At 44.9% G+C, this 26,747-nt stretch overlaps 1 protein-coding gene across 1 annotated transcript in view; it reads right to left on the reverse strand.

The window, feature by feature from the left end:
* The window catches only part of RAB4B (RAB4B, member RAS oncogene family), a 66,303-nt gene that overhangs the window by 22,477 nt on the left and 17,079 nt on the right, over positions 1-26,747 (reverse strand). Inside the window, exon 3 of the mRNA XM_056539403.1 lies at positions 4,010-4,124. Coding sequence (XP_056395378.1) covers positions 4,010-4,124 — 115 coding nt within the window. The remainder of the gene's footprint in view (positions 1-4,009; positions 4,125-26,747) is intronic.

A 26,747-nucleotide genomic window follows, 5' to 3' on the forward strand; every position in this document is an offset into this window, starting at 1 on the left:
ATGTCGGTGGGACACGTCCAAAGTTTTCCCTAATGACAGGTGCACTTCAAAGCCTGTAAGAAGCAAGTAATCAAGCGCTGGCTTTGCCAAAAAATCCTAGAATCAAACCTGAGGTGATCACTGCACCATGTGGCTTTCAGGAGGTTCCACCAAAGAAGGTCTCTAGTGCATGCTGAGAGGACAGTCATCTTTAATATCCTGCTCTAAGAGGGAGAATCATCCACAAATGCTGCGGTCAAAGACTTCCTATCATGTGCAAGACCCATCATTTACAAAAGTATCATGGGCTCACAGGGGCACCACCAGGGTCTCTCCACTGAATAGGACTTTTGATACACTGGACTGTTCACTTTTGTACAGACTGTTAAAAAGGGTTTTCCTGAACACCTTAGGATAGGCCATCACTATCAGATCACCTGGGGGTCCAACACCAGACACCCCCACTAATCAGCTGATTGTAGGAGATTCAGCGCTCCAGTGACAGACCCTTTATTGTTTATTAGACAAAGTGACAGACATTTTATAGTGGCTGTGCCTGGTACCACAGCTCCTTGCATCTCAGTCCTTGCAATACCAGGGATAGTCACTACAAAATGTATGGAGCTGTGCCTGGTAATCAGTGAAGAGGCCAGAGCAATCCTAGGAATAGGAGACCAATATTAAAGAGTACCTGTTACCAAATAAACTTTTCTAAACTAACCCAGGCTATGTTCCTTAACTACTCCTAACACCCCTCTAGCCATTAAAAAAAATGTCCACAAAAAAAAAAAAAAACTCACCAAAAAAATGTCAGAGCTTTAAAGGGGGTACTCCGCCCCTAGACATTTTATCCCCTATGTCTGATCGCGGGGGTCCTGTCGCTGGGAACCCCGTGATATCCCTGCAGCACCCGGCATTTGTTTAGGCTCGTGACGTCAGGGTCCCTCATGACGTCACGCCACGCCCCCTCAATGCAAATCTATGGGAGGGGGCATGGTGGCCGTCTCCCATAAACTTGCATAGAGAGAGGGCATGACATCGTGAGGGGGCATGGCTGTGATGACAAGAGCCTCCAGCATCGCATCGCTAGTCATCTGGCACGGAGCAAAGTTCGCTCCATGCACCGGATGTCTGGGGTGCCGCAGCAAAAAATTGCAGGGGTCCCAGCAGCGGGACCCCTGCGATCGGACATCTTATCCCCGATCCAAAGGATAAGGATTGCAGATAAGATGTCTAGAGGTGGAGTAACCCTTTAAAAAGCTCTGTATCTTACCATTCTTCTTGCTCACATCTTTGCAGTGCTGAGATGAATAGAAGACCTCAGGCTCTGTGCAGCTTTCGGTCAGCGCAGCTTTCGGTCAGCGCAGCTTTCGGTCAGCGCAGCTTTCGGTCAGCGCAGCTTTCAGTCAGCGCAGCTTTCAGTCAGCGCAGCTTTCAGTCAGCGCAGCTTTCAGTCAGCGCAGCTTTCAGTCAGCGCAGCTTTCAGTCAGCGCAGCTTTCAGTCAGCGCAGCTTTCAGTCAGCGCAGCTTTCAGTCAGCGCAGCTTTCAGTCAGCGCAGCTTTCAGTCAGCGCAGCTTTCAGTCAGCGCAGCTTTCAGTCAGCGCAGCTTTCAGTCAGCGCAGCTTTCAGTCAGCGCAGCTTTCAGTCAGCGCAGCTTTCAGTCAGCGCAGCTTTCAGTCAGCGCAGCTTTCAGTCAGCGCAGCTTTCAGTCAGCGCAGCTTTCAGTCAGCGCAGCTTTCAGTCAGCGCAGCTTTCAGTCAGCGCAGCTTTCAGTCAGCGCAGCTTTCAGTCAGCGCAGCTTTCAGTCAGCGCAGCTTTCAGTCAGCGCAGCTTTCAGTCAGCGCAGCTTTCAGTCAGCGCAGCTTTCAGTCAGCGCAGCTTTCAGTCAGCGCAGCTTTCAGTCAGCGCAGCTTTCAGTCAGCGCAGCTTTCAGTCAGCGCAGCTTTCAGTCAGCGCAGCTTTCAGTCAGCGCAGCTTTCAGTCAGCGCAGCTTTCAGTCAGCGCAGCTTTCAGTCAGCGCAGCTTTCAGTCAGCGCAGCTTTCAGTCAGCGCAGCTTTCAGTCAGCGCAGCTTTCAGTCAGGGTTTCTGCAGCTGTCAATCAAGCTCAGTGCATCGAGTAGTACTTCCTGAGTTTGGTCTCCTGCCAGGCCGGGAGGAGCCAAAACTTACTGTATTAATTGCAGCAGGGACCAGAACAGAGCCACCTAGTGGCCAATTTTTCAATGAAGTTTTAAACATATTTATGTTGAGAATTTTAAAAGCAAGTGAGTGGGAAAGTGTCTGCTAATTACACAAGGAACACTATATGAAATGTTTTATTTGGTGACAGGTACTCTTTAACCACTAGCAGACTACTGGTTGATTTAAAACATCTGGGCGGTCAGCCATTATTCTGCAAGAACTTTGTATCCCATCCTGGTGATTGCTGGGTAGCTGCTGGGTCTAAGGCCCAGACCCAGATCAGCTAGACAGGGAGTGTAAGGAGACTGTATTCACTCTGTAACTGGGGCCAATATGTCAGCACCAGTTACAAGGACAATTAGCAATATAAATATATGAAAAAAATATTATAAATAAACAAACAGAAGGAGATAAAAATAAAAAAAGGGTCTACATCCCATATGAAAACAACTAAAACTCAAAACAAGACAATAAAACACACACACACACACACACACACACACATTAGTGGCACTTTGTGCTATTAATTTAAAAAAAAATTGAAAACACCTATTTCTATTTTTTCCCCCCAGTATCAAATAAAATAAAAATGACAAAGCTAAAACCTGACTTATCACCGAAAATGACAAATATAATTTGAATACATGAGGATACTTTATAGCTTTCAAACTTGCAAACATTTACAAAATAAATTATGTGCCCAGAAGCCCCCCTTCAGGACCTGTCTGGAATCAGTTAAAGGGGTATTCCAGTGATAAAAAAAAAAAAATGTATCACCTGTGGATAGGGGGTTTTAAAGAGTTAAAATACCCCCTTTAGAGTATGTTCACACACTGGTAACTAGCTGCTGGTTTTTAACTGCGAGTTATGAGGCAATTCACCTCTATGGGCCCATGGAGAGTTCACAATAGTGGCAGATATGCAGAACGGTAGCGTAGCTCTCAGCGGAAAACCCGCTGCTGTTTACTGACATGTGAACATACCCTTATAGTTCAGGAAAACCTTTCTAGGGTACGTTCACACGTACGCAGATTTGATGCAAAGGATTTTCTGCTGCAGATTTCAATGTAAACTAAATGACTGAGCACAGCTTCTAATCGGCAGTTACAAATCCTGCGCATCAAATCTGTGCAGGATCCTGTATGTGTGAACGGACCCTTATAAGTGAAATAAAAGAGGTGAAGCTTGCACTCACCGTTCCTGTAGAGACACTTTATACGGTCATTCTGTTCCGGCAGGGAGACTCCGGTGATGTGGGGTGCTCAGAGGCGAACAGCCGTTTTCGCACACAGGTGTGCGCTTCTTCCGGCCTTGAGGCCGGAAGAAGCGTACACCTGTGTGCGAAAACGGCTTCTCGCCTCTGAGCACCCCACATCACCGGAGTCTCCCTGCCGGAACAGAATGACCGTATAAAGCGTCTCTACAGGAACGGTGAGTGCAAGCTTCACCTCTATTATTTCAATGATTCAAGCTGTCTTGCTGTCCTTAAGCTTTGCACCCCGTTAGTAGCATTACGACTGGGATATCCGGCTGCTGTCCTGCTTGTTTGATTGAATTCCCTTACTGCCGACACAAATGGAATTGCTTGATTGTGCTCTCTGAGTATCTCCTTTTTTTTGGTACCCTTATTTGTATTTGTTGACCCAGAAGACAAAAACCTGTCTGCTTTGACCATAGCAAAAACAACACAGCTCAGCTTTCATTTCCCAAATTGATCTGGTAAAATTAAAGTATGATTGGTCGCTATGGAAAAACCAGACAGTTCTTGTCCTCAGATGGACTGATAAATCTGGGCCACTGTGTCTGTGAGCAGCTTTAGTGTAATTTCCAGATAACATTTTGCGTACCTAAATCTCTCCTGTCCAGCTGTATCCCAGATCTGCAGCTTCACCGATTTACCTCCCACGTTTACAATCCTGGATCCGAACTCCACTCCGATCGTGTGATTGGAGTCTTGCTTAACTAGAAGACAAAAAGGAATCAATAAGCCTTCATGTCATGTGCACATAATGTTTGATTCAATTGTAATGCAGTGTATACAAATGTGGCTGCCCACGCTGTGAGTTGTAGTTTTGCTGCATCTAATATGCCAAATTTTGCAGAATGTTTGCACACAAGGAAGGATTACATCTTGAACAAATGACAATAAAGGGGTTTAAATCTATTGATGTCCTGTCCTCTTGACAATATCTCAATATCACATGATTAGTTGATAGCTGGCACCCAACCAATTACCTGTTTACCAGAGGTGTGGCCCCTGCCTACACAGACAACACACCCAAATAGAGACAGCTCCATGAATCGTGTAGTGGCCACGCTGTGTTACTGCAGCTCTGGTCTCACTGATTTCAATGAGAGAAGAGCTGTAGTAATCCAGTACAGTCACTGCACAGTATATAGAGCTGTAGTAATCCAGTACAGTCACTGCAGTGTATAGAGCTGTAGTAATCCAGCACATCCCCTGCACAGTGTATAGAGCTGTAGTAATCCAGTACAGTCACTGCACAGTGTATAGAGATGTAGTAATCCAGCACAGCCACTGCACAGTATATAGAGCTGTAGTAATCCAGCACATCCACTGCACAGTGTATAGAGCTGTAGTAATCCAGCACAGCCACTGCACAGTATATAGAGCTGTAGTAATCCAGCACATCCCCTGCACAGTGTATAGAGCTGTAGTAATCCAGCACATCCACTGCACAGTGTATAGAGCTGTAGTAATCCAGCACATCCACTGCACAGTGTATAGAGATGTAGTAATCCAGCACAGTCACTGCACAGTGTATAGAGCTGTAGTAATCCAGCACATCCCCTGCACAGTGTATAGAGCTGTAGTAATCCAGTACAGTCACTGCACAGTGTATAGAGCTGTAGTAATCCAGCACATCCACTGCACAGTGTATAGAGCTGTAGTAATCCAGCACATCCCCTGCACAGTATATAGAGCTGTAGTAATCCAGCACATCCCCTGCACAGTATATAGAGCTGTAGTAATCCAGCACAGTCACTGCACAGTGTATAGAGCTGTAGTAATCCAGCACATCCACTGCACAGTATATAGAGCTGTAGTAATCCAGCACATCCACTGCACAGTGTATAGAGCTGTAGTAATCCAGCACAGTCACTGCACAGTGTATAGAGCTGTAGTAATCCAGCACATCCACTGCACAGTGTATAGAGCTGTAGTAATCCAGCACAGTCACTGCACAGTATATAGAGCTGTAGTAATCCAGCACATCCCCTGCACAGTATATAGAGCTGTAGTAATCCAGCACAGCCACTGCACAGGATATAGAGCTGTAGTAATCCAGCACATCCACTGCACAGTGTATAGAGCTGTAGTAATCCAGCACATCCCCTGCACAGTATATAGAGCTGTAGTAATCCAGTACAGTCACTGCACAGTGTATAGAGCTGTAGTAATCCAGCACATCCCCTGCACAGTGTATAGAGCTGTAGTAATCCAGCACATCAACTGCACAGTGTATAGAACTGTAGTAATCCAGCACAGCCACTGCACAGTATATAGAGCTGTAGTAATCCAGCACATCCACTGCACAGTATATAGAGCTGTAGTAATCCAGCACATCCCCTGCACAGTGTATAGAGCTGTAGTAATCCAGCACATCCCCTGCACAGTATATAGAGCTGTAGTAATCCAGCACAGTCACTGCACGGTATATAGAGCTGTAGTAATCCAGCACAGTCACTGCACAGTGTATAGAGCTGTAGTAATCCAGCACATCCCCTGCACAGTATATAGAGCTGTAGTAATCCAGTACAGTCACTGCACAGTGTATAGAGCTGTAGTAATCCAGCACAGCCACTGCACAGTATATAGAGCTGCAGTAATCCAGCACATCCACTGCACAGTATATAGAGCTGTAGTAATCCAGCACATCCACTGCACAGTGTATAGAGCTGTAGTAATCCAGCACATCCCCTGCACAGTATATAGAGCTGTAGTAATCCAGCACAGCCACTGCACAGTATATAGAGCTGCAGAAATCCAGCACATCCACTGCACAGTATATAGAGCTGTAGTAATCCAGCACATCCACTGCACAGTGTATAGAGCTGTAGTAATTCAGCACATCCCCTGCACAGTATATAGAGCTGTAGTAATCCAGCACATCCACTGCACAGTATATAGAGCTGTAGTAATCAAGCACAGTCACTGCACAGTGTATAGAGCTGTAGTAATCCAGCACATCCCCTGCACAGTATATAGAGCTGTACTAATCCAGCACATCCACTGCACAGTGTATAGAGCTGTAGTAATCCAGCACATCCACTGCACAGTATATAGAGCTGTAGTAATCCAGCACATCCACTGCAGTGTATAGAGCTGTAGTAATCCAGCACATCCCCTGCACAGTGTATAGAGCTGTAGTAATCCAGCACATCCCCTGCACAGTATATAGAGCTGTAGTAATCCAGCACATCCCCTGCACAGTATATAGAGCTGTAGTAATCCAGCACATCCACTGCACAGTGTATAGAGCTGTAGTAATCTAGCACATCCACTGTACAGTGTATAGAGCTGTAGTAATCCAGCACATCCACTGCACAGTATATAGAGCTGTAGTAATCCAGCACATCCCCTGCACAGTGTATAGAGCTGTAGTAATCCAGCACAGCCACTGCACAGTATATAGAGCTGCAGTAATCCAGCACATCCACTGCACAGTATATAGAGCTGTAGTAATCCAGCACATCCACTGCACAGTGTATAGAGCTGTAGTAATCCAGCACATCCCCTGCACAGTATATAGAGCTGCAGTAATCCAGCACATCCACTGCACAGTATATAGAGCTGTAGTAATCCAGCACATCCACTGCACAGTGTATAGAGCTGTAGTAATCTAGCACATCCACTGCACAGTGTATAGAGCTGTAGTAATCCAGCACATCCACTGCACAGTGTATAGAGCTGTAGTAATCCAGCACATCCCCTGCACAGTATATAGAGCTGTAGTAATCCAGCACATCCCCTGCACAGTATATAGAGCTGTAGTAATCCAGCACAGTCACTGCACAGTGTATAGAGCTGTAGTAATCCAGCACATCCACTGCACAGTGTATAGAGCTGTAGTAATCCAGCACATCCCCTGCACAGTGTATAGAGCTGTAGTAATCCAGCACATCCACTGCACAGTATATAGAGCTGTAGTAATCCAGCACATCCACTGCACAGTGTATAGAGCTGTAGTAATCCAGCACTTCCACTGCACAGTATATAGAGCTGTAGTAATCCAGCACAGTCACTGCACAGTGTATAGAGCTGTAGTAATCCAGCACATCTACTGCACAGTATATAGAGCTGTAGTAATCCAGCACATCCACTGCACAGTATATAGAGCTGTAGTAATCTAGCACAGTCACTGCACAATATATAGAGCTGTAGTAATCCAGCACATCCACTGCACAGTATATTGAGCTGTAGTAATCCAGCAGTCACTGCACAGTGTATAGAACTGTAGTAATCTAGCACAGTCACTGCACAATATATAGAGCTGTAGTAATCCAGCACATCCACTGCACAGTGTATAGAGCTGTAGTAATGCAGCACAGTCACTGCACAGTGTATAGAACTGTAGTAATCCAGCACAGCCACTGCACAGTATATAGAGCTGTAGTAATCCAGCACATCCACTGAACAGTATATAGAGATGTAGTAATCCAGTACAGTCACTGCAGTGTATAGAGCTGTAGTAATCCAGCACATCCCCTGCACAGTGTATAGAGCTGTAGTAATCCAGCACATCCCTTGCACAGTGTATAGAGCTGTAGTAATCCAGCACAGTCACTGCACAGTGTATAGAGCTGTAGCAATTCAGCACATCCCCTGCACAGTATATAGAGCTGTAGTAATCCAGCACATCCACTGCACAGTGTATAGAGCTGTAGTAATTCAGCACATCCACTACACAGTATATAGAGCTGTAGTAATCCAGCACATCCACTGCACAGTATATAGAGCTGTAGTAATCCAGCACATCCACTGCACAGTATATAGAGCTGTAGTAATCCAGCACATCCACTGCACAGTATATAGAGCTGTAGTAATCCAGCACATCCACTGCACAGTATATAGAGCTGTAGTAATCCAGCAGTCACTGCACAGTATATAGAGCTGTAGTAATCCAGCACATCCACTGCACAGTGTATAGAGCTGTAGTAATCCAGCACATCCACTGCACAGTATATAGAGCTGTAGTAATCCAGCAGTCACTGCACAGTATATAGAGCTGTAGTAATCCAGCACAGTCACTGCACAGTGTATAGAGCTGTAGTAATTCAGCACATCCCCTGCACAGTATATAGAGCTGTAGTAATCCAGCACATCCACTGCACAGTATATAGAGCTGTAGTAATCCAGCACATCCACTGCACAGTGTATAGAGCTGTAGTAATCCAGCACATCCACTGCACAGTGTATAGAGCTGTAGTAATCCAGCACAGTCACTGCACAGTGTATAGAGCTGTAGTAATCCAGCACATCCACTGCACAGTGTATAGAGCTGTAGTAATCCAGCACATCCACTGCACAGTATATAGAGCTGTAGTAATCCAGCACATCCACTGCACAGTGTATAGAGCTGTAGTAATCCAGCAGTCACTGCACAGTGTATAGAGCTGTAGTAATCCAGCACATCCACTGCACAGTGTATAGAGCTGTAGTAATCCAGCACATCCCCTGCACAGTATATAGAGCTGTAGTAATCCAGCACATCCCCTGCACAGTGTATAGAGCTGTAGTAATCCAGCACATCCACTGCACAGTATATAGAGCTGTAGTAATCCAGCACATCCACTGCACAGTGTATAGAGCTGTAGTAATCCAGCACATCCCCTGCACAGTATATAGAGCTGTAGTAATCCAGCACAGTCACTGCACAGTGTATAGAGCTGTAGTAATCCAGCACATCCACTGCACAGTATATAGAGCTGTAGTAATCCAGCCCAGTCACTGCACAGTGTATAGAGCTGCAGTAATCCAGCACATCCACTGCACAGTGTATAGAGCTGTAGTAATCCAGCACATCCACTGCACAGTATATAGAGCTGTAGTAATCCAGTACAGTCACTGCACAGTGTATAGAGCTGTAGTAATCCAGCACATCCCCTGCACAGTGTATAGAGCTGTAGTAATCCAGCACATCCACTGCAGTGTATAGAGCTGTAGTAATCCAGCACATCTACTGCACAGTATATAGAGATGTAGTAATCCAGCACATCCACTGCACAGTGTATAGAGCTGTAGTAATCCAGCACATCCATTGCAGTGTATAGAGCTGTAGTAATCCAGCACATCAACTGCACAGTGTATAGAGCTGTAGTAATCCAGCACATCCATTGCACAGTATATAGAGCTGTAGTAATCCAGCACATCCACTGCACAGTGTATAGAGCTGTAGTAATCCAGCACATCAACTGCACAGTGTATAGAGCTGTAGTAATCCAGTACAGTCACTGCACAGTGTATAGAGCTGTAGTAATCCAGCACATCCACTGCACAGTATATAGAACTGTAGTAATCCAGCACATCCACTGCACAGTATATAGAGCTGTAGTAATCCAGCACATCCCCTGCACAGTGTATAGAGCTGTAGTAATCCAGCACAGTCACTGCACAGTGTATAGAGCTGTAGTAATCCAGTACATCCACTGCACAGTGTATAAAGCTGTAGTAATACAGCACATCCACTGCACAGTATATAGAGCTGTAGTAATCCAGCACATCAACTGCACAGTATATAGAGCTGTAGTAATCCAGCACATCCCCTGCACAGTGTATAGAGCTGTAGTAATCCAGCACAGTCACTGCACAGTGCATAGAGCTGTAGTAATCCAGCAGTCACTGCACAGTATATAGAGCTGTAGTAATCCAGCACATCCACTGCACAGTATATAGAGCTGTAGTAATCCAGCACATCCACTGCACAGTGTATAGAGCTGTAGTAATCCAGCACATCCACTGCACAGTGTATAGAGCTGCAGTAATTCAGCACATCCACTGCACAGTATATAGAGCTGTAGTAATCCAGCACATCCACTGCACAGTGTATAGAGCTGTAGTAATCCAGCACAGTCACTGCACAGTGCATAGAGCTGTAGTAATCCAGCAGTCACTGCACAGTGTATAGAGCTGTAGTAATCCAGCACATCCACTGCACAGTGTATAGAGCTGCAGTAATTCAGCACATCCACTGCACAGTATATAGAGCTGTAGTAATCCAGCACATCCACTGCACAGTATATAGAGCTGTAGTAATCCAGCACAGCCACTGCACAGTATATAGAGCTGTAGTAATCCAGCACAGCCACTGCACAGTATATAGAGCTGTAGTAATCCAGCACATCCACTGCACAGTATATAGAGCTGTAGTAATCCAGCACATCCACTGCACAGTGTATAGAGCTGTAGTAATCCAACACAGTCACTGCACAGTGTATAGAGCTGTAGTAATCCAGCACATCCACTGTACAGTATATAGAGCTGTAGTAATCCAGCACATCCCCTGCACAGTGTATAGAGCTGTAGTAATCCAGCACAGTCACTGCACAGTGTATAGAGCTGTAGTAATCCAGCACATCTACTGCACAGTGTATAGAGCTGTAGTAATCCAGCACATCCCCTGCACAGTGTATAGAGCTGTAGTAATCCAGCACATCTACTGCACAGTATATAGAGATGTAGTAATCCAGCACATCCCCTGCACAGTGTATAGAGCTGTAGTAATCCAGCACTTCCACTGCACAGTGTATAGAGCTGTAGTAATCCAGCACATCCACTGCACAGTGTATAGAGCTGTAGTAATCCAGCACATCCCCTGCACAGTATATAGAGCTGTAGTAATCCAGCACATCCCCTGCACAGTGTATAGAGCTGTAGTAATCCAGCACATCCACTGCACAGTATATAGAGCTGTAGTAATCCAGCACATCCACTGCACAGTGTATAGAGCTGTAGTAATCCAGCACAGTCACTGCACAGTGTATAGAGCTGTAGTAATCCAGCACATCCCCTGCACAGTATATAGAGCTGTAGTAATCCAGCACAGTCACTGCACAGTGTATAGAGCTGTAGTAATCCAGCACATCCACTGCACAGTATATAGAGCTGTAGTAATCCAGCCCAGTCACTGCACAGTGTATAGAGCTGCAGTAATCCAGCACATCCACTGCACAGTGTATAGAGCTGTAGTAATCCAGCACATCCACTGCACAGTATATAGAGCTGTAGTAATCCAGCACAGTCACTGCACAGTGTATAGAGCTGTAGTAATCCAGCACATCCCCTGCACAGTGTATAGAGCTGTAGTAATCCAGCACATCCACTGCAGTGTATAGAGCTGTAGTAATCCAGCACATCTACTGCACAGTATATAGAGATGTAGTAATCCAGCACATCCACTGCACAGTGTATAGAGCTGTAGTAATCCAGCACATCCATTGCAGTGTATAGAGCTGTAGTAATCCAGCACATCCATTGCACAGTATATAGAGCTGTAGTAATCCAGCACATCAACTGCACAGTGTATAGAGCTGTAGTAATCCAGCACATCCATTGCACAGTATATAGAGCTGTAGTAATCCAGCACATCCACTGCACAGTGTATAGAGCTGTAGTAATCCAGCACATCAACTGCACAGTGTATAGAGCTGTAGTAATCCAGTACAGTCACTGCACAGTGTATAGAGCTGTAGTAATCCAGCACATCCCCTGCACAGTGTATAGAGCTGTAGTAATCCAGCACAGTCACTGCACAGTGTATAGAGCTGTAGTAATCCAGCACATCCACTGCACAGTATATAGAACTGTAGTAATCCAGCACATCCACTGCACAGTATATAGAGCTGTAGTAATCCAGCACATCCCCTGCACAGTGTATAGAGCTGTAGTAATCCAGCACAGTCACTGCACAGTGTATAGAGCTGTAGTAATCCAGTACATCCACTGCACAGTGTATAAAGCTGTAGTAATACAGCACATCCACTGCACAGTATATAGAGCTGTAGTAATCCAGCACATCAACTGCACAGTATATAGAGCTGTAGTAATCCAGCACATCCCCTGCACAGTGTATAGAGCTGTAGTAATCCAGCACAGTCACTGCACAGTGCATAGAGCTGTAGTAATCCAGCAGTCACTGCACAGTATATAGAGCTGTAGTAATCCAGCACATCCACTGCACAGTATATAGAGCTGTAGTAATCCAGCACATCCACTGCACAGTGTATAGAGCTGCAGTAATTCAGCACATCCACTGCACAGTATATAGAGCTGTAGTAATCCAGCACATCCACTGCACAGTGTATAGAGCTGTAGTAATCCAGCACAGCCACTGCACAGTGCATAGAGCTGTAGTAATCCAGCAGTCACTGCACAGTGTATAGAGCTGTAGTAATCCAGCACATCCACTGCACAGTGTATATAGAGCTGTAGTAATCCAGCACATCCACTGTACAGTATATAGAGCTGTAGTAATCCAGCACATCCACTGCACAGTATATAGAGCTGTAGTAATCCAGCACAGCCACTGCACAGTATATAGAGCTGTAGTAATCCAGCACAGCCACTGCACAGTATATAGAGCTGTAGTAATCCAGCACATCCACTGCACAGTATATAGAGCTGTAGTAATCCAGCACATCCACTGCACAGTGTATAGAGCTGTAGTAATCCAACACAGTCACTGCACAGTGTATAGAGCTGTAGTAATCCAGCACATCCACTGTACAGTATATAGAGCTGTAGTAATCCAGCACATCCCCTGCACAGTGTATAGAGCTGTAGTAATCCAGCACAGTCACTGCACAGTGTATAGAGCTGTAGTAATCCAGCACATCTACTGCACAGTGTATAGAGCTGTAGTAATCCAGCACATCCCCTGCACAGTGTATAGAGCTGTAGTAATCCAGCACATCCACTGCACAGTGTATAGAGCTGTAGTAATCCAGCACATCCACTGCACAGTGTATAGAGCTGTAGTAATCCAGCACATCCACTGCACAGTGTATAGAGCTGCAGTAATTCAGCACATCCACTGCACAGTATATAGAGCTGTAGTAATCCAGCACATCCCCTGCACAGTGTATAGAGCTGTAGTAATCCAGCACAGTCACTGCAGTGTATAGAGCTGTAGTAATCCAGCACATCCACTGCACAGTATATAGAGCTGTAGTAAACCAACACAGTCACTGCACAGTGTATGGAGCTGTAGTAATCCAGCACATCCACTGTACAGTATATAGAGCTGTAGTAATCCAGCACATCCCCTGCACAGTGTATAGAGCTGTAGTAATCCAGCACATCCACTGCACAGTGTATAGAGCTGTAGTAATCCAGCACAGCCACTGCACAGTATATAGAGCTGTAGTAATCCAGCACAGCCACTGCACAGTATATAGAGCTGTAGTAATCCAGCACATCCCCTGCAGTGTATAGAGCTGTAGTAATCCAGCACATCTACTGCACAGTATATAGAGATGTAGTAATCCAGCACATCCACTGCACAGTGTATAGAGCTGTAGTAATCCAGCACAGTCACTGCACAGTGTATAGAGCTGTAGTAATCCAGCACATCCACTGCACAGTATATAGAGCTGTAGTAATCCAGCACATCCACTGCACAGTGTATAGAGCTGCAGTAATTCAGCACATCCACTGCACAGTATATAGAGCTGTAGTAATCCAGCACATCCACTGAACAGTATATAGAGCTGTAGTAATCCAGCACATCCACTGCAGTGTATATAGAGCTGTAGTAATCCAGCACATCCACTGTACAGTATATAGAGCTGTAGTAATCCAGCACAGCCACTGCACAGTATATAGAGCTGTAGTAATCCAGCACATGCATTGCACAGTGTATAGAGCTGTAGTAATCCAGCACAGTCACTGCACAGTGTATAGAGCTGTAGTAATCCAGCACATCCACTGCACAGTATATAGAGCTGTAGTAATCCAGCACAGCCACTGCACAGTATATAGAGCTGTAGTAATCCAGCACATCCACTGCACAGTATATAGAGCTGTAGTAATCCAGCACATCCACTGCACAGTGTATAGAGCTGTAGTAATTCAGCACAGTCACTGCACAGTATATAGAGCTGTAGTAATCCAGCACATCCACTGCACAGTATATAGAGCTGTAGTAATCCAGCACAGCCACTGCACAGTATATAGAGCTGTAGTAATCCAGCACATCCACTGCACAGTATATAGAGCTGTAGTAATCCAGTACAGTCACTGCACAGTGTATAGAGCTGTAGTAATCCAGCACATCCCCTGCACAGTGTATAGAGCTGTAGTAATCCAGCACATCAACTGCACAGTGTATAGAACTGTAGTAATCCAGCACAGCCACTGCACAGTATATAGAGCTGTAGTAATCCAGCACATCCACTGCACAGTATATAGAGCTGTAGTAATCCAGCACATCCCCTGCACAGTGTATAGAGCTGTAGTAATCCAGCACATCCCCTGCACAGTATATAGAGCTGTAGTAATCCAGCACAGTCACTGCACGGTATATAGAGCTGTAGTAATCCAGCACAGTCACTGCACAGTGTATAGAGCTGTAGTAATCCAGCACATCCCCTGCACAGTATATAGAGCTGTAGTAATCCAGTACAGTCACTGCACAGTGTATAGAGCTGTAGTAATCCAGCACAGCCACTGCACAGTATATAGAGCTGCAGTAATCCAGCACATCCACTGCACAGTATATAGAGCTGTAGTAATCCAGCACATCCACTGCACAGTGTATAGAGCTGTAGTAATCCAGCACATCCCCTGCACAGTATATAGAGCTGTAGTAATCCAGCACAGCCACTGCACAGTATATAGAGCTGCAGAAATCCAGCACATCCACTGCACAGTATATAGAGCTGTAGTAATCCAGCACATCCACTGCACAGTGTATAGAGCTGTAGTAATTCAGCACATCCCCTGCACAGTATATAGAGCTGTAGTAATCCAGCACATCCACTGCACAGTATATAGAGCTGTAGTAATCAAGCACAGTCACTGCACAGTGTATAGAGCTGTAGTAATCCAGCACATCCCCTGCACAGTATATAGAGCTGTACTAATCCAGCACATCCACTGCACAGTGTATAGAGCTGTAGTAATCCAGCACATCCACTGCACAGTATATAGAGCTGTAGTAATCCAGCACATCCACTGCACAGTGTATAGAGCTGTAGTAATCCAGCACATCCCCTGCACAGTGTATAGAGCTGTAGTAATCCAGCACATCCCCTGCACAGTATATAGAGCTGTAGTAATCCAGCACATCCCCTGCACAGTATATAGAGCTGTAGTAATCCAGCACATCCACTGCACAGTGTATAGAGCTGTAGTAATCTAGCACATCCACTGTACAGTGTATAGAGCTGTAGTAATCCAGCACATCCACTGCACAGTATATAGAGCTGTAGTAATCCAGCACATCCCCTGCACAGTGTATAGAGCTGTAGTAATCCAGCACAGCCACTGCACAGTATATAGAGCTGCAGTAATCCAGCACATCCACTGCACAGTATATAGAGCTGTAGTAATCCAGCACATCCACTGCACAGTGTATAGAGCTGTAGTAATCCAGCACATCCCCTGCACAGTATATAGAGCTGCAGTAATCCAGCACATCCACTGCACAGTATATAGAGCTGTAGTAATCCAGCACATCCACTGCACAGTGTATAGAGCTGTAGTAATCTAGCACATCCACTGCACAGTGTATAGAGCTGTAGTAATCCAGCACATCCACTGCACAGTGTATAGAGCTGTAGTAATCCAGCACATCCCCTGCACAGTATATAGAGCTGTAGTAATCCAGCACATCCCCTGCACAGTATATAGAGCTGTAGTAATCCAGCACAGTCACTGCACAGTGTATAGAGCTGTAGTAATCCAGCACATCCACTGCACAGTGTATAGAGCTGTAGTAATCCAGCACATCCCCTGCACAGTGTATAGAGCTGTAGTAATCCAGCACATCCACTGCACAGTATATAGAGCTGTAGTAATCCAGCACATCCACTGCACAGTGTATAGAGCTGTAGTAATCCAGCACTTCCACTGCACAGTATATAGAGCTGTAGTAATCCAGCACAGTCACTGCACAGTGTATAGAGCTGTAGTAATCCAGCACATCTACTGCACAGTATATAGAGCTGTAGTAATCCAGCACATCCACTGCACAGTATATAGAGCTGTAGTAATCTAGCACAGTCACTGCACAATATATAGAGCTGTAGTAATCCAGCACATCCACTGCACAGTATATTGAGCTGTAGTAATCCAGCAGTCACTGCACAGTGTATAGAACTGTAGTAATCTAGCACAGTCACTGCACAATATATAGAGCTGTAGTAATCCAGCACATCCACTGCACAGTGTATAGAGCTGTAGTAATCCAGCACAGTCACTGCACAGTATATAGAGCTGTAGTAATCCAGCACAGCCACTGCACAGTATATAGAGCTGTAGTAATCCAGCACATCCACTGAACAGTATATAGAGATGTAGTAATCCAGTACAGTCACTGCAGTGTATAGAGCTGTAGTAATCCAGCACATCCCCTGCACAGTGTATAGAGCTGTAGTAATCCAGCACATCCCTTGCACAGTGTATAGAGCTGTAGTAATCCAGCACAGTCACTGCACAGTGTATAGAGCTGTAGCAATTCAGCACATCCCCTGCACAGTATATAGAGCTGTAGTAATCCAGCACATCCACTGCACAGTGTATAGAGCTGTAGTAATTCAGCACATCCACTACACAGTATATAGAGCTGTAGTAATCCAGCACATCCACTGCACAGTATATAGAGCTGTAGTAATCCAGCACATCCACTGCACAGTATATAGAGCTGTAGTAATCCAGCACATCCACTGCACAGTATATAGAGCTGTAGTAATCCAGCACATCCACTGCACAGTATATAGAGCTGTAGTAATCCAGCAGTCACTGCACAGTATATAGAGCTGTAGTAATCCAGCACATCCACTGCACAGTGTATAGAGCTGTAGTAATCCAGCACATCCACTGCACAGTATATAGAGCTGTAGTAATCCAGCAGTCACTGCACAGTATATAGAGCTGTAGTAATCCAGCACAGTCACTGCACAGTGTATAGAGCTGTAGTAATTCAGCACATCCCCTGCACAGTATATAGAGCTGTAGTAATCCAGCACATCCACTGCACAGTATATAGAGCTGTAGTAATCCAGCACATCCACTGCACAGTGTATAGAGCTGTAGTAATCCAGCACATCCACTGCACAGTGTATAGAGCTGTAGTAATCCAGCACAGTCACTGCACAGTGTATAGAGCTGTAGTAATCCAGCACATCCACTGCACAGTGTATAGAGCTGTAGTAATCCAGCACATCCACTGCACAGTATATAGAGCTGTAGTAATCCAGCACATCCACTGCACAGTGTATAGAGCTGTAGTAATCCAGCAGTCACTGCACAGTGTATAGAGCTGTAGTAATCCAGCACATCCACTGCACAGTGTATAGAGCTGTAGTAATCCAGCACATCCCCTGCACAGTATATAGAGCTGTAGTAATCCAGCACATCCCCTGCACAGTGTATAGAGCTGTAGTAATCCAGCACATCCACTGCACAGTATATAGAGCTGTAGTAATCCAGCACATCCACTGCACAGTGTATAGAGCTGTAGTAATCCAGCACATCCCCTGCACAGTATATAGAGCTGTAGTAATCCAGCACAGTCACTGCACAGTGTATAGAGCTGTAGTAATCCAGCACATCCACTGCACAGTATATAGAGCTGTAGTAATCCAGCCCAGTCACTGCACAGTGTATAGAGCTGCAGTAATCCAGCACATCCACTGCACAGTGTATAGAGCTGTAGTAATCCAGCACATCCACTGCACAGTATATAGAGCTGTAGTAATCCAGTACAGTCACTGCACAGTGTATAGAGCTGTAGTAATCCAGCACATCCCCTGCACAGTGTATAGAGCTGTAGTAATCCAGCACATCCACTGCAGTGTATAGAGCTGTAGTAATCCAGCACATCTACTGCACAGTATATAGAGATGTAGTAATCCAGCACATCCACTGCACAGTGTATAGAGCTGTAGTAATCCAGCACATCCATTGCAGTGTATAGAGCTGTAGTAATCCAGCACATCAACTGCACAGTGTATAGAGCTGTAGTAATCCAGCACATCCATTGCACAGTATATAGAGCTGTAGTAATCCAGCACATCCACTGCACAGTGTATAGAGCTGTAGTAATCCAGCACATCAACTGCACAGTGTATAGAGCTGTAGTAATCCAGTACAGTCACTGCACAGTGTATAGAGCTGTAGTAATCCAGCACATCCACTGCACAGTATATAGAACTGTAGTAATCCAGCACATCCACTGCACAGTATATAGAGCTGTAGTAATCCAGCACATCCCCTGCACAGTGTATAGAGCTGTAGTAATCCAGCACAGTCACTGCACAGTGTATAGAGCTGTAGTAATCCAGTACATCCACTGCACAGTGTATAAAGCTGTAGTAATACAGCACATCCACTGCACAGTATATAGAGCTGTAGTAATCCAGCACATCAACTGCACAGTATATAGAGCTGTAGTAATCCAGCACATCCCCTGCACAGTGTATAGAGCTGTAGTAATCCAGCACAGTCACTGCACAGTGCATAGAGCTGTAGTAATCCAGCAGTCACTGCACAGTATATAGAGCTGTAGTAATCCAGCACATCCACTGCACAGTATATAGAGCTGTAGTAATCCAGCACATCCACTGCACAGTGTATAGAGCTGTAGTAATCCAGCACATCCACTGCACAGTGTATAGAGCTGCAGTAATTCAGCACATCCACTGCACAGTATATAGAGCTGTAGTAATCCAGCACATCCACTGCACAGTGTATAGAGCTGTAGTAATCCAGCACAGTCACTGCACAGTGCATAGAGCTGTAGTAATCCAGCAGTCACTGCACAGTGTATAGAGCTGTAGTAATCCAGCACATCCACTGCACAGTGTATAGAGCTGCAGTAATTCAGCACATCCACTGCACAGTATATAGAGCTGTAGTAATCCAGCACATCCACTGCACAGTATATAGAGCTGTAGTAATCCAGCACAGCCACTGCACAGTATATAGAGCTGTAGTAATCCAGCACAGCCACTGCACAGTATATAGAGCTGTAGTAATCCAGCACATCCACTGCACAGTATATAGAGCTGTAGTAATCCAGCACATCCACTGCACAGTGTATAGAGCTGTAGTAATCCAACACAGTCACTGCACAGTGTATAGAGCTGTAGTAATCCAGCACATCCACTGTACAGTATATAGAGCTGTAGTAATCCAGCACATCCCCTGCACAGTGTATAGAGCTGTAGTAATCCAGCACAGTCACTGCACAGTGTATAGAGCTGTAGTAATCCAGCACATCTACTGCACAGTGTATAGAGCTGTAGTAATCCAGCACATCCCCTGCACAGTGTATAGAGCTGTAGTAATCCAGCACATCTACTGCACAGTATATAGAGATGTAGTAATCCAGCACATCCCCTGCACAGTGTATAGAGCTGTAGTAATCCAGCACTTCCACTGCACAGTGTATAGAGCTGTAGTAATCCAGCACATCCACTGCACAGTGTATAGAGCTGTAGTAATCCAGCACATCCCCTGCACAGTATATAGAGCTGTAGTAATCCAGCACATCCCCTGCACAGTGTATAGAGCTGTAGTAATCCAGCACATCCACTGCACAGTATATAGAGCTGTAGTAATCCAGCACATCCACTGCACAGTGTATAGAGCTGTAGTAATCCAGCACAGTCACTGCACAGTGTATAGAGCTGTAGTAATCCAGCACATCCCCTGCACAGTATATAGAGCTGTAGTAATCCAGCACAGTCACTGCACAGTGTATAGAGCTGTAGTAATCCAGCACATCCACTGCACAGTATATAGAGCTGTAGTAATCCAGCCCAGTCACTGCACAGTGTATAGAGCTGCAGTAATCCAGCACATCCACTGCACAGTGTATAGAGCTGTAGTAATCCAGCACATCCACTGCACAGTATATAGAGCTGTAGTAATCCAGCACAGTCACTGCACAGTGTATAGAGCTGTAGTAATCCAGCACATCCCCTGCACAGTGTATAGAGCTGTAGTAATCCAGCACATCCACTGCAGTGTATAGAGCTGTAGTAATCCAGCACATCTACTGCACAGTATATAGAGATGTAGTAATCCAGCACATCCACTGCACAGTGTATAGAGCTGTAGTAATCCAGCACATCCATTGCAGTGTATAGAGCTGTAGTAATCCAGCACATCCATTGCACAGTATATAGAGCTGTAGTAATCCAGCACATCAACTGCACAGTGTATAGAGCTGTAGTAATCCAGCACATCCATTGCACAGTATATAGAGCTGTAGTAATCCAGCACATCCACTGCACAGTGTATAGAGCTGTAGTAATCCAGCACATCAACTGCACAGTGTATAGAGCTGTAGTAATCCAGTACAGTCACTGCACAGTGTATAGAGCTGTAGTAATCCAGCACATCCCCTGCACAGTGTATAGAGCTGTAGTAATCCAGCACAGTCACTGCACAGTGTATAGAGCTGTAGTAATCCAGCACATCCACTGCACAGTATATAGAACTGTAGTAATCCAGCACATCCACTGCACAGTATATAGAGCTGTAGTAATCCAGCACATCCCCTGCACAGTGTATAGAGCTGTAGTAATCCAGCACAGTCACTGCACAGTGTATAGAGCTGTAGTAATCCAGTACATCCACTGCACAGTGTATAAAGCTGTAGTAATACAGCACATCCACTGCACAGTATATAGAGCTGTAGTAATCCAGCACATCAACTGCACAGTATATAGAGCTGTAGTAATCCAGCACATCCCCTGCACAGTGTATAGAGCTGTAGTAATCCAGCACAGTCACTGCACAGTGCATAGAGCTGTAGTAATCCAGCAGTCACTGCACAGTATATAGAGCTGTAGTAATCCAGCACATCCACTGCACAGTATATAGAGCTGTAGTAATCCAGCACATCCACTGCACAGTGTATAGAGCTGCAGTAATTCAGCACATCCACTGCACAGTATATAGAGCTGTAGTAATCCAGCACATCCACTGCACAGTGTATAGAGCTGTAGTAATCCAGCACAGCCACTGCACAGTGCATAGAGCTGTAGTAATCCAGCAGTCACTGCACAGTGTATAGAGCTGTAGTAATCCAGCACATCCACTGCACAGTGTATATAGAGCTGTAGTAATCCAGCACATCCACTGTACAGTATATAGAGCTGTAGTAATCCAGCACATCCACTGCACAGTATATAGAGCTGTAGTAATCCAGCACAGCCACTGCACAGTATATAGAGCTGTAGTAATCCAGCACAGCCACTGCACAGTATATAGAGCTGTAGTAATCCAGCACATCCACTGCACAGTATATAGAGCTGTAGTAATCCAGCACATCCACTGCACAGTGTATAGAGCTGTAGTAATCCAACACAGTCACTGCACAGTGTATAGAGCTGTAGTAATCCAGCACATCCACTGTACAGTATATAGAGCTGTAGTAATCCAGCACATCCCCTGCACAGTGTATAGAGCTGTAGTAATCCAGCACAGTCACTGCACAGTGTATAGAGCTGTAGTAATCCAGCACATCTACTGCACAGTGTATAGAGCTGTAGTAATCCAGCACATCCCCTGCACAGTGTATAGAGCTGTAGTAATCCAGCACATCCACTGCACAGTGTATAGAGCTGTAGTAATCCAGCACATCCACTGCACAGTGTATAGAGCTGTAGTAATCCAGCACATCCACTGCACAGTGTATAGAGCTGCAGTAATTCAGCACATCCACTGCACAGTATATAGAGCTGTAGTAATCCAGCACATCCCCTGCACAGTGTATAGAGCTGTAGTAATCCAACACAGTCACTGCACAGTATATAGAGCTGTAGTAATCCAGCACAGTCACTGCAGTGTATAGAGCTGTAGTAATCCAGCACATCCACTGCACAGTATATAGAGCTGTAGTAATCCAACACAGTCACTGCACAGTGTATGGAGCTGTAGTAATCCAGCACATCCACTGTACAGTATATAGAGCTGTAGTAATCCAGCACATCCCCTGCACAGTGTATAGAGCTGTAGTAATCCAGCACATCCACTGCACAGTGTATAGAGCTGTAGTAATCCAGCACAGCCACTGCACAGTATATAGAGCTGTAGTAATCCAGCACAGCCACTGCACAGTATATAGAGCTGTAGTAATCCAGCACATCCCCTGCAGTGTATAGAGCTGTAGTAATCCAGCACATCTACTGCACAGTATATAGAGATGTAGTAATCCAGCACATCCACTGCACAGTGTATAGAGCTGTAGTAATCCAGCACAGTCACTGCACAGTGTATAGAGCTGTAGTAATCCAGCACATCCACTGCACAGTATATAGAGCTGTAGTAATCCAGCACAGCCACTGCACAGTATATAGAGCTGTAGTAATCCAGCACATCCACTGCACAGTATATAGAGCTGTAGTAATCCAGCACATCCACTGCACAGTGTATAGAGCTGTAGTAATTCAGCACAGTCACTGCACAGTATATAGAGCTGTAGTAATCCAGCACATCCACTGCACAGTATATAGAGCTGTAGTAATCCAGCACAGCCACTGCACAGTATATAGAGCTGTAGTAATCCAGCACATCCACTGCACAGTATATAGAGCTGTAGTAATCCAGCACATCCACTGCACAGTGTATAGAGCTGTAGTAATTCAGCACAGTCACTGCACAGTATATAGAGCTGTAGTAATCCAGCACAGCCACTGCACAGTATATAGAGCTGTAGTAATCCAGCACATCCACTGCACAGTGTATAGAGCTGTAGTAATCCAGCACATCAACTGCACAGTGTATAGAGCTGTAGCAATCCAGCACATCTACTGCACAGTATATAGAGATGTAGTAATCCAGCACAGTCACTGCACAGTGTATAGAGCTGTAGTAATCCAGCACAGTCACTGCACAGTGTATAGAGCTGTAGTAATCCAGCACAGTCACTGCACAGTGTATAGAGCTGTAGTAATCCAACACATCCACTGCACAGTGTATAGAGCTGTAGTAATCCAGCACATCCACTGCAGTGTATAGAGCTGTAGTAATCCAGCACATCCACTGCACAGTGTATAGAGCTGTAGTAATCCAGCACATCCACTGCACAGTATATAGAGATGTAGTAATCCAGCACAGTCACTGCACAGTGTATAGAGCTGTAGTAATCCAGCACAGTCACTGCACAGTGTATAGAGCTGTAGTAATCCAGCACATCCCCTGCACAGTGTATAGAGCTGTAGTAATCCAGCACATCCACTGCAGTGTATAGAGCTGTAGTAATCCAGCACAGCCACTGCACAGTGTATAGAGCTGTAGTAATCCAGCATATCCACTGCACAGTGTATAGAGCTGTAGTAATCCAGCACAGCCACTGCACAGTGTATAGAGCTGTAGTAATCCAGCACAGCCACTGCACAGTATATAGAGCTGTAGTAATCCAGCACATCCACTGCACAGTGTATAGAGCTGTAGTAATCCAGCACATCCCCTGCACAGTGTATAGAGCTGTAGTAATCCAGCACATCCCCTGCACAGTGTATAGAGCTGTAGTAATCCAGCACAGTCACTGCACAATATATAGAGCTGTAGTAATCCAGCACATCCACTGCACAGTGTATAGAGCTGTAGTAATCCAGCACAGTCACTGCACAGTATATAGAGCTGTAGTAATCCAGCACATCCACTGCACAGTGTATAGAGCTGTAGTAATCCAGCACATCCCCTGCACAGTGTATAGAGCTGTAGTAATCCAGCACATCCCCTGCACAGTGTATAGAGCTGTAGTAATCCAGCACAGTCACTGCACAGTATATAGAGCTGTAGTAATCCAGCACATCCCCTGCACAGTGTATAGAGCTGTAGTAATCCAGCACAGTCACTGCACAGTATATAGAGCTGTAGTAATCCAGCACATCCCCTGCACAGTGTATAGAGCTGTAGTAATCCAGCACATCCCCTGCACAGTGTATAGAGCTGTCTTCTTTCAGCTGTGGTCCATGTGTATGCATATGTTGTGGCTCTGGCAAAAACACGATTGGTCTGGGTGCTAGTTGTCTGCAACTCCACAATATGATATTGATGACTTATGTTAAAGTGTAGCTCCCACCAAGTAATATATAATATAATCTGTCCCTACCTATTAGTAATCTAGCCCTAACCCCCTACCTGGCTTTAAAAAAAATTAAATCGCTTTAATAGAGCAGATTTAGTGCTTCTAAATCTGCTCTATAAAGCAGGGCAGGAAGCAGCGCGTCCCAGCAAGCGCAACGTTACTGATGCCTTGCTGGGCGCTTGCTTCCGCCCTCAGATCGTCTATGCAGCGCTTCTGTCGGGAGCGCGCATAGATGATCTGCCAATAGCACGGCAGGCAGCTCCGGGGTCTCCTCCTCCCTGTTTACCTGTGCATGTGCTATCCAGGGAGGAGGAGTAGAGGAGCATCGCCGGCCTGCCGTGCACGATAATACTGCCGAGACCCGGGACCGATTACAATAATGGTAGCTATTCTAAATAACTTACCCATCCGGAGGATCAGCGCAGCAATGAGTGCGAGCGCTGCCTCCGGACAGGGTAACGGGGGCGGGCGGGGCCGCGCGCGAGGCCAGTGGAGCTGGCCAATGCGCTTAGCCCCAGTTATCAGTGTGCTTGCTCTCGCCTGTTTGATTGACAGGCGGGAGCGAGCACAGCAGTGCCTGGATTTCGACTCATTGCCAGGCTGAAATGAGTCGAAATCCAGTAGTGACGTCACTGCTGAATGCATTCGGCCACTAGGAGGGCGACCCCTAGTGGCCGAATTTAAAAGTGATTTTAAACTTGTTTAAAATCACTTTTTTTAATTAAAGTATATTAGAGATATGTTGTAGTACTTAAGTACTACAACATATCAATTTTTTTACTTCATGACAGTGCCCATTTAAGGAGAGATCCCCGAAAATCCCTTTATTCCTTAGTTGACCTATGACGTACTTGTACATACAGCCAAGACCAAAAAAAAAGGATTGTCCGGATCAGATTGCTGTTAAGCACTACATGTGCTTGAAACGCATTACTGTTTTTCCCTGTTATCCTGTGTCACATATTCTGCACTATTCAATAAATATAGAGATTTTCTTAAGGGCAATCTGATCTGTGTTGGACAATCCGTTTTTTGGTCTTGGAAGTTGTTACATGATATAAGTTAGCACCTGTCTGTGCGCTACAACCAGCAACCTGGGTGTGCTAAATGATGTATGTCATAGCTATTCTAAAGGATTTCAAAGCTAGATCATTAGCCGAGCTTGCTTCAAAATCGGTGAGTAACAGCTGCTATCAGCAGCCGGGGCTTATAGCTGATGTCTGGCATTTAACCTTTAGATGCCCTGATCAATGCTGATCACCTAAGATAAGGAAATACAGAGACAGGGACTTTGGAGGCACTCATCAGACCCCTCCCTGCAGCCCGATCATGGGGGTCCAATGAATGAAGATGGTGGCTGGAGGTCTCCTACTTAAGCTCTCTGTATAGTCAACCTTAGGCAGGTTGAACAACTGGATCGCCGATATTACTGGTCAGTGCCAGGCCATTGCTGAACAGAAACAATAAATCAAAATATTGCATGTAATAGTCCTTTATGGTGATATCGAAAATGTGAAATAAATAGTAAATATATATATATATATATATATATATATATATTAATATGAATAGGACTATGTTTTCGGTTTTAGTGCAGTTTTATTATGTTGTTTAAACTGCTCTGCATAGCCAGACTCTCTGTCTTACTTCTGTATTGCTACTTTAGCCTACCAGGCTATCGTTCAATGTACTGTTTGCCTACATCTGTTTTAAATTCACTTGGTTTTTCAATAAACTTTCTTGAATTTGAAAAAAATAAAAAAAATTGAAATTACCCCCCCCTTTATCATTTTGGAAACATGTAAACAAAACAAGAAACAAACATACAGTGGGGCAAAAAAGTATTTAGTCAGCCACCATTTGTGCAAGTTCTCCTAAAAAGAGGAGAGGCCTGTAATTTTCATCATAGGTATACCTCAACTATGAGAGACAGAATGAGAAAAAAAATCCATAAAATCACATTGGCTGATTTTTTAAGAATTTTTTTGCAAATAAGTACTTGGTCACCTACAAACAAGCAAGATTTCCGAATCTCACAGACCTGTAACTTCTTCTTTAACCCCTTAAGGACGCAGCATTTTTCAATTTTTGCATTTTCATTTTTTTCCTCCTTACCTTTTAAAAATCATAACCCTTTCAATTTTCCACCTAAAAATCCATATTATGGCTTATTTTTTGTGCCACCAATTCTACTTTGCAGTGACATCAGTCATTTTACCCAAAAATCTACAGCGAAAAAAATCATTGTGCGACAAAATGGAAGAAAAAAAACTTTTGGGGGCTTCTGTTTTAACAC

This window comes from Hyla sarda, chromosome 9 (assembly GCF_029499605.1).
Source record: "Hyla sarda isolate aHylSar1 chromosome 9, aHylSar1.hap1, whole genome shotgun sequence".
NCBI classification, from domain to species: domain Eukaryota; kingdom Metazoa; phylum Chordata; class Amphibia; order Anura; family Hylidae; genus Hyla; species Hyla sarda.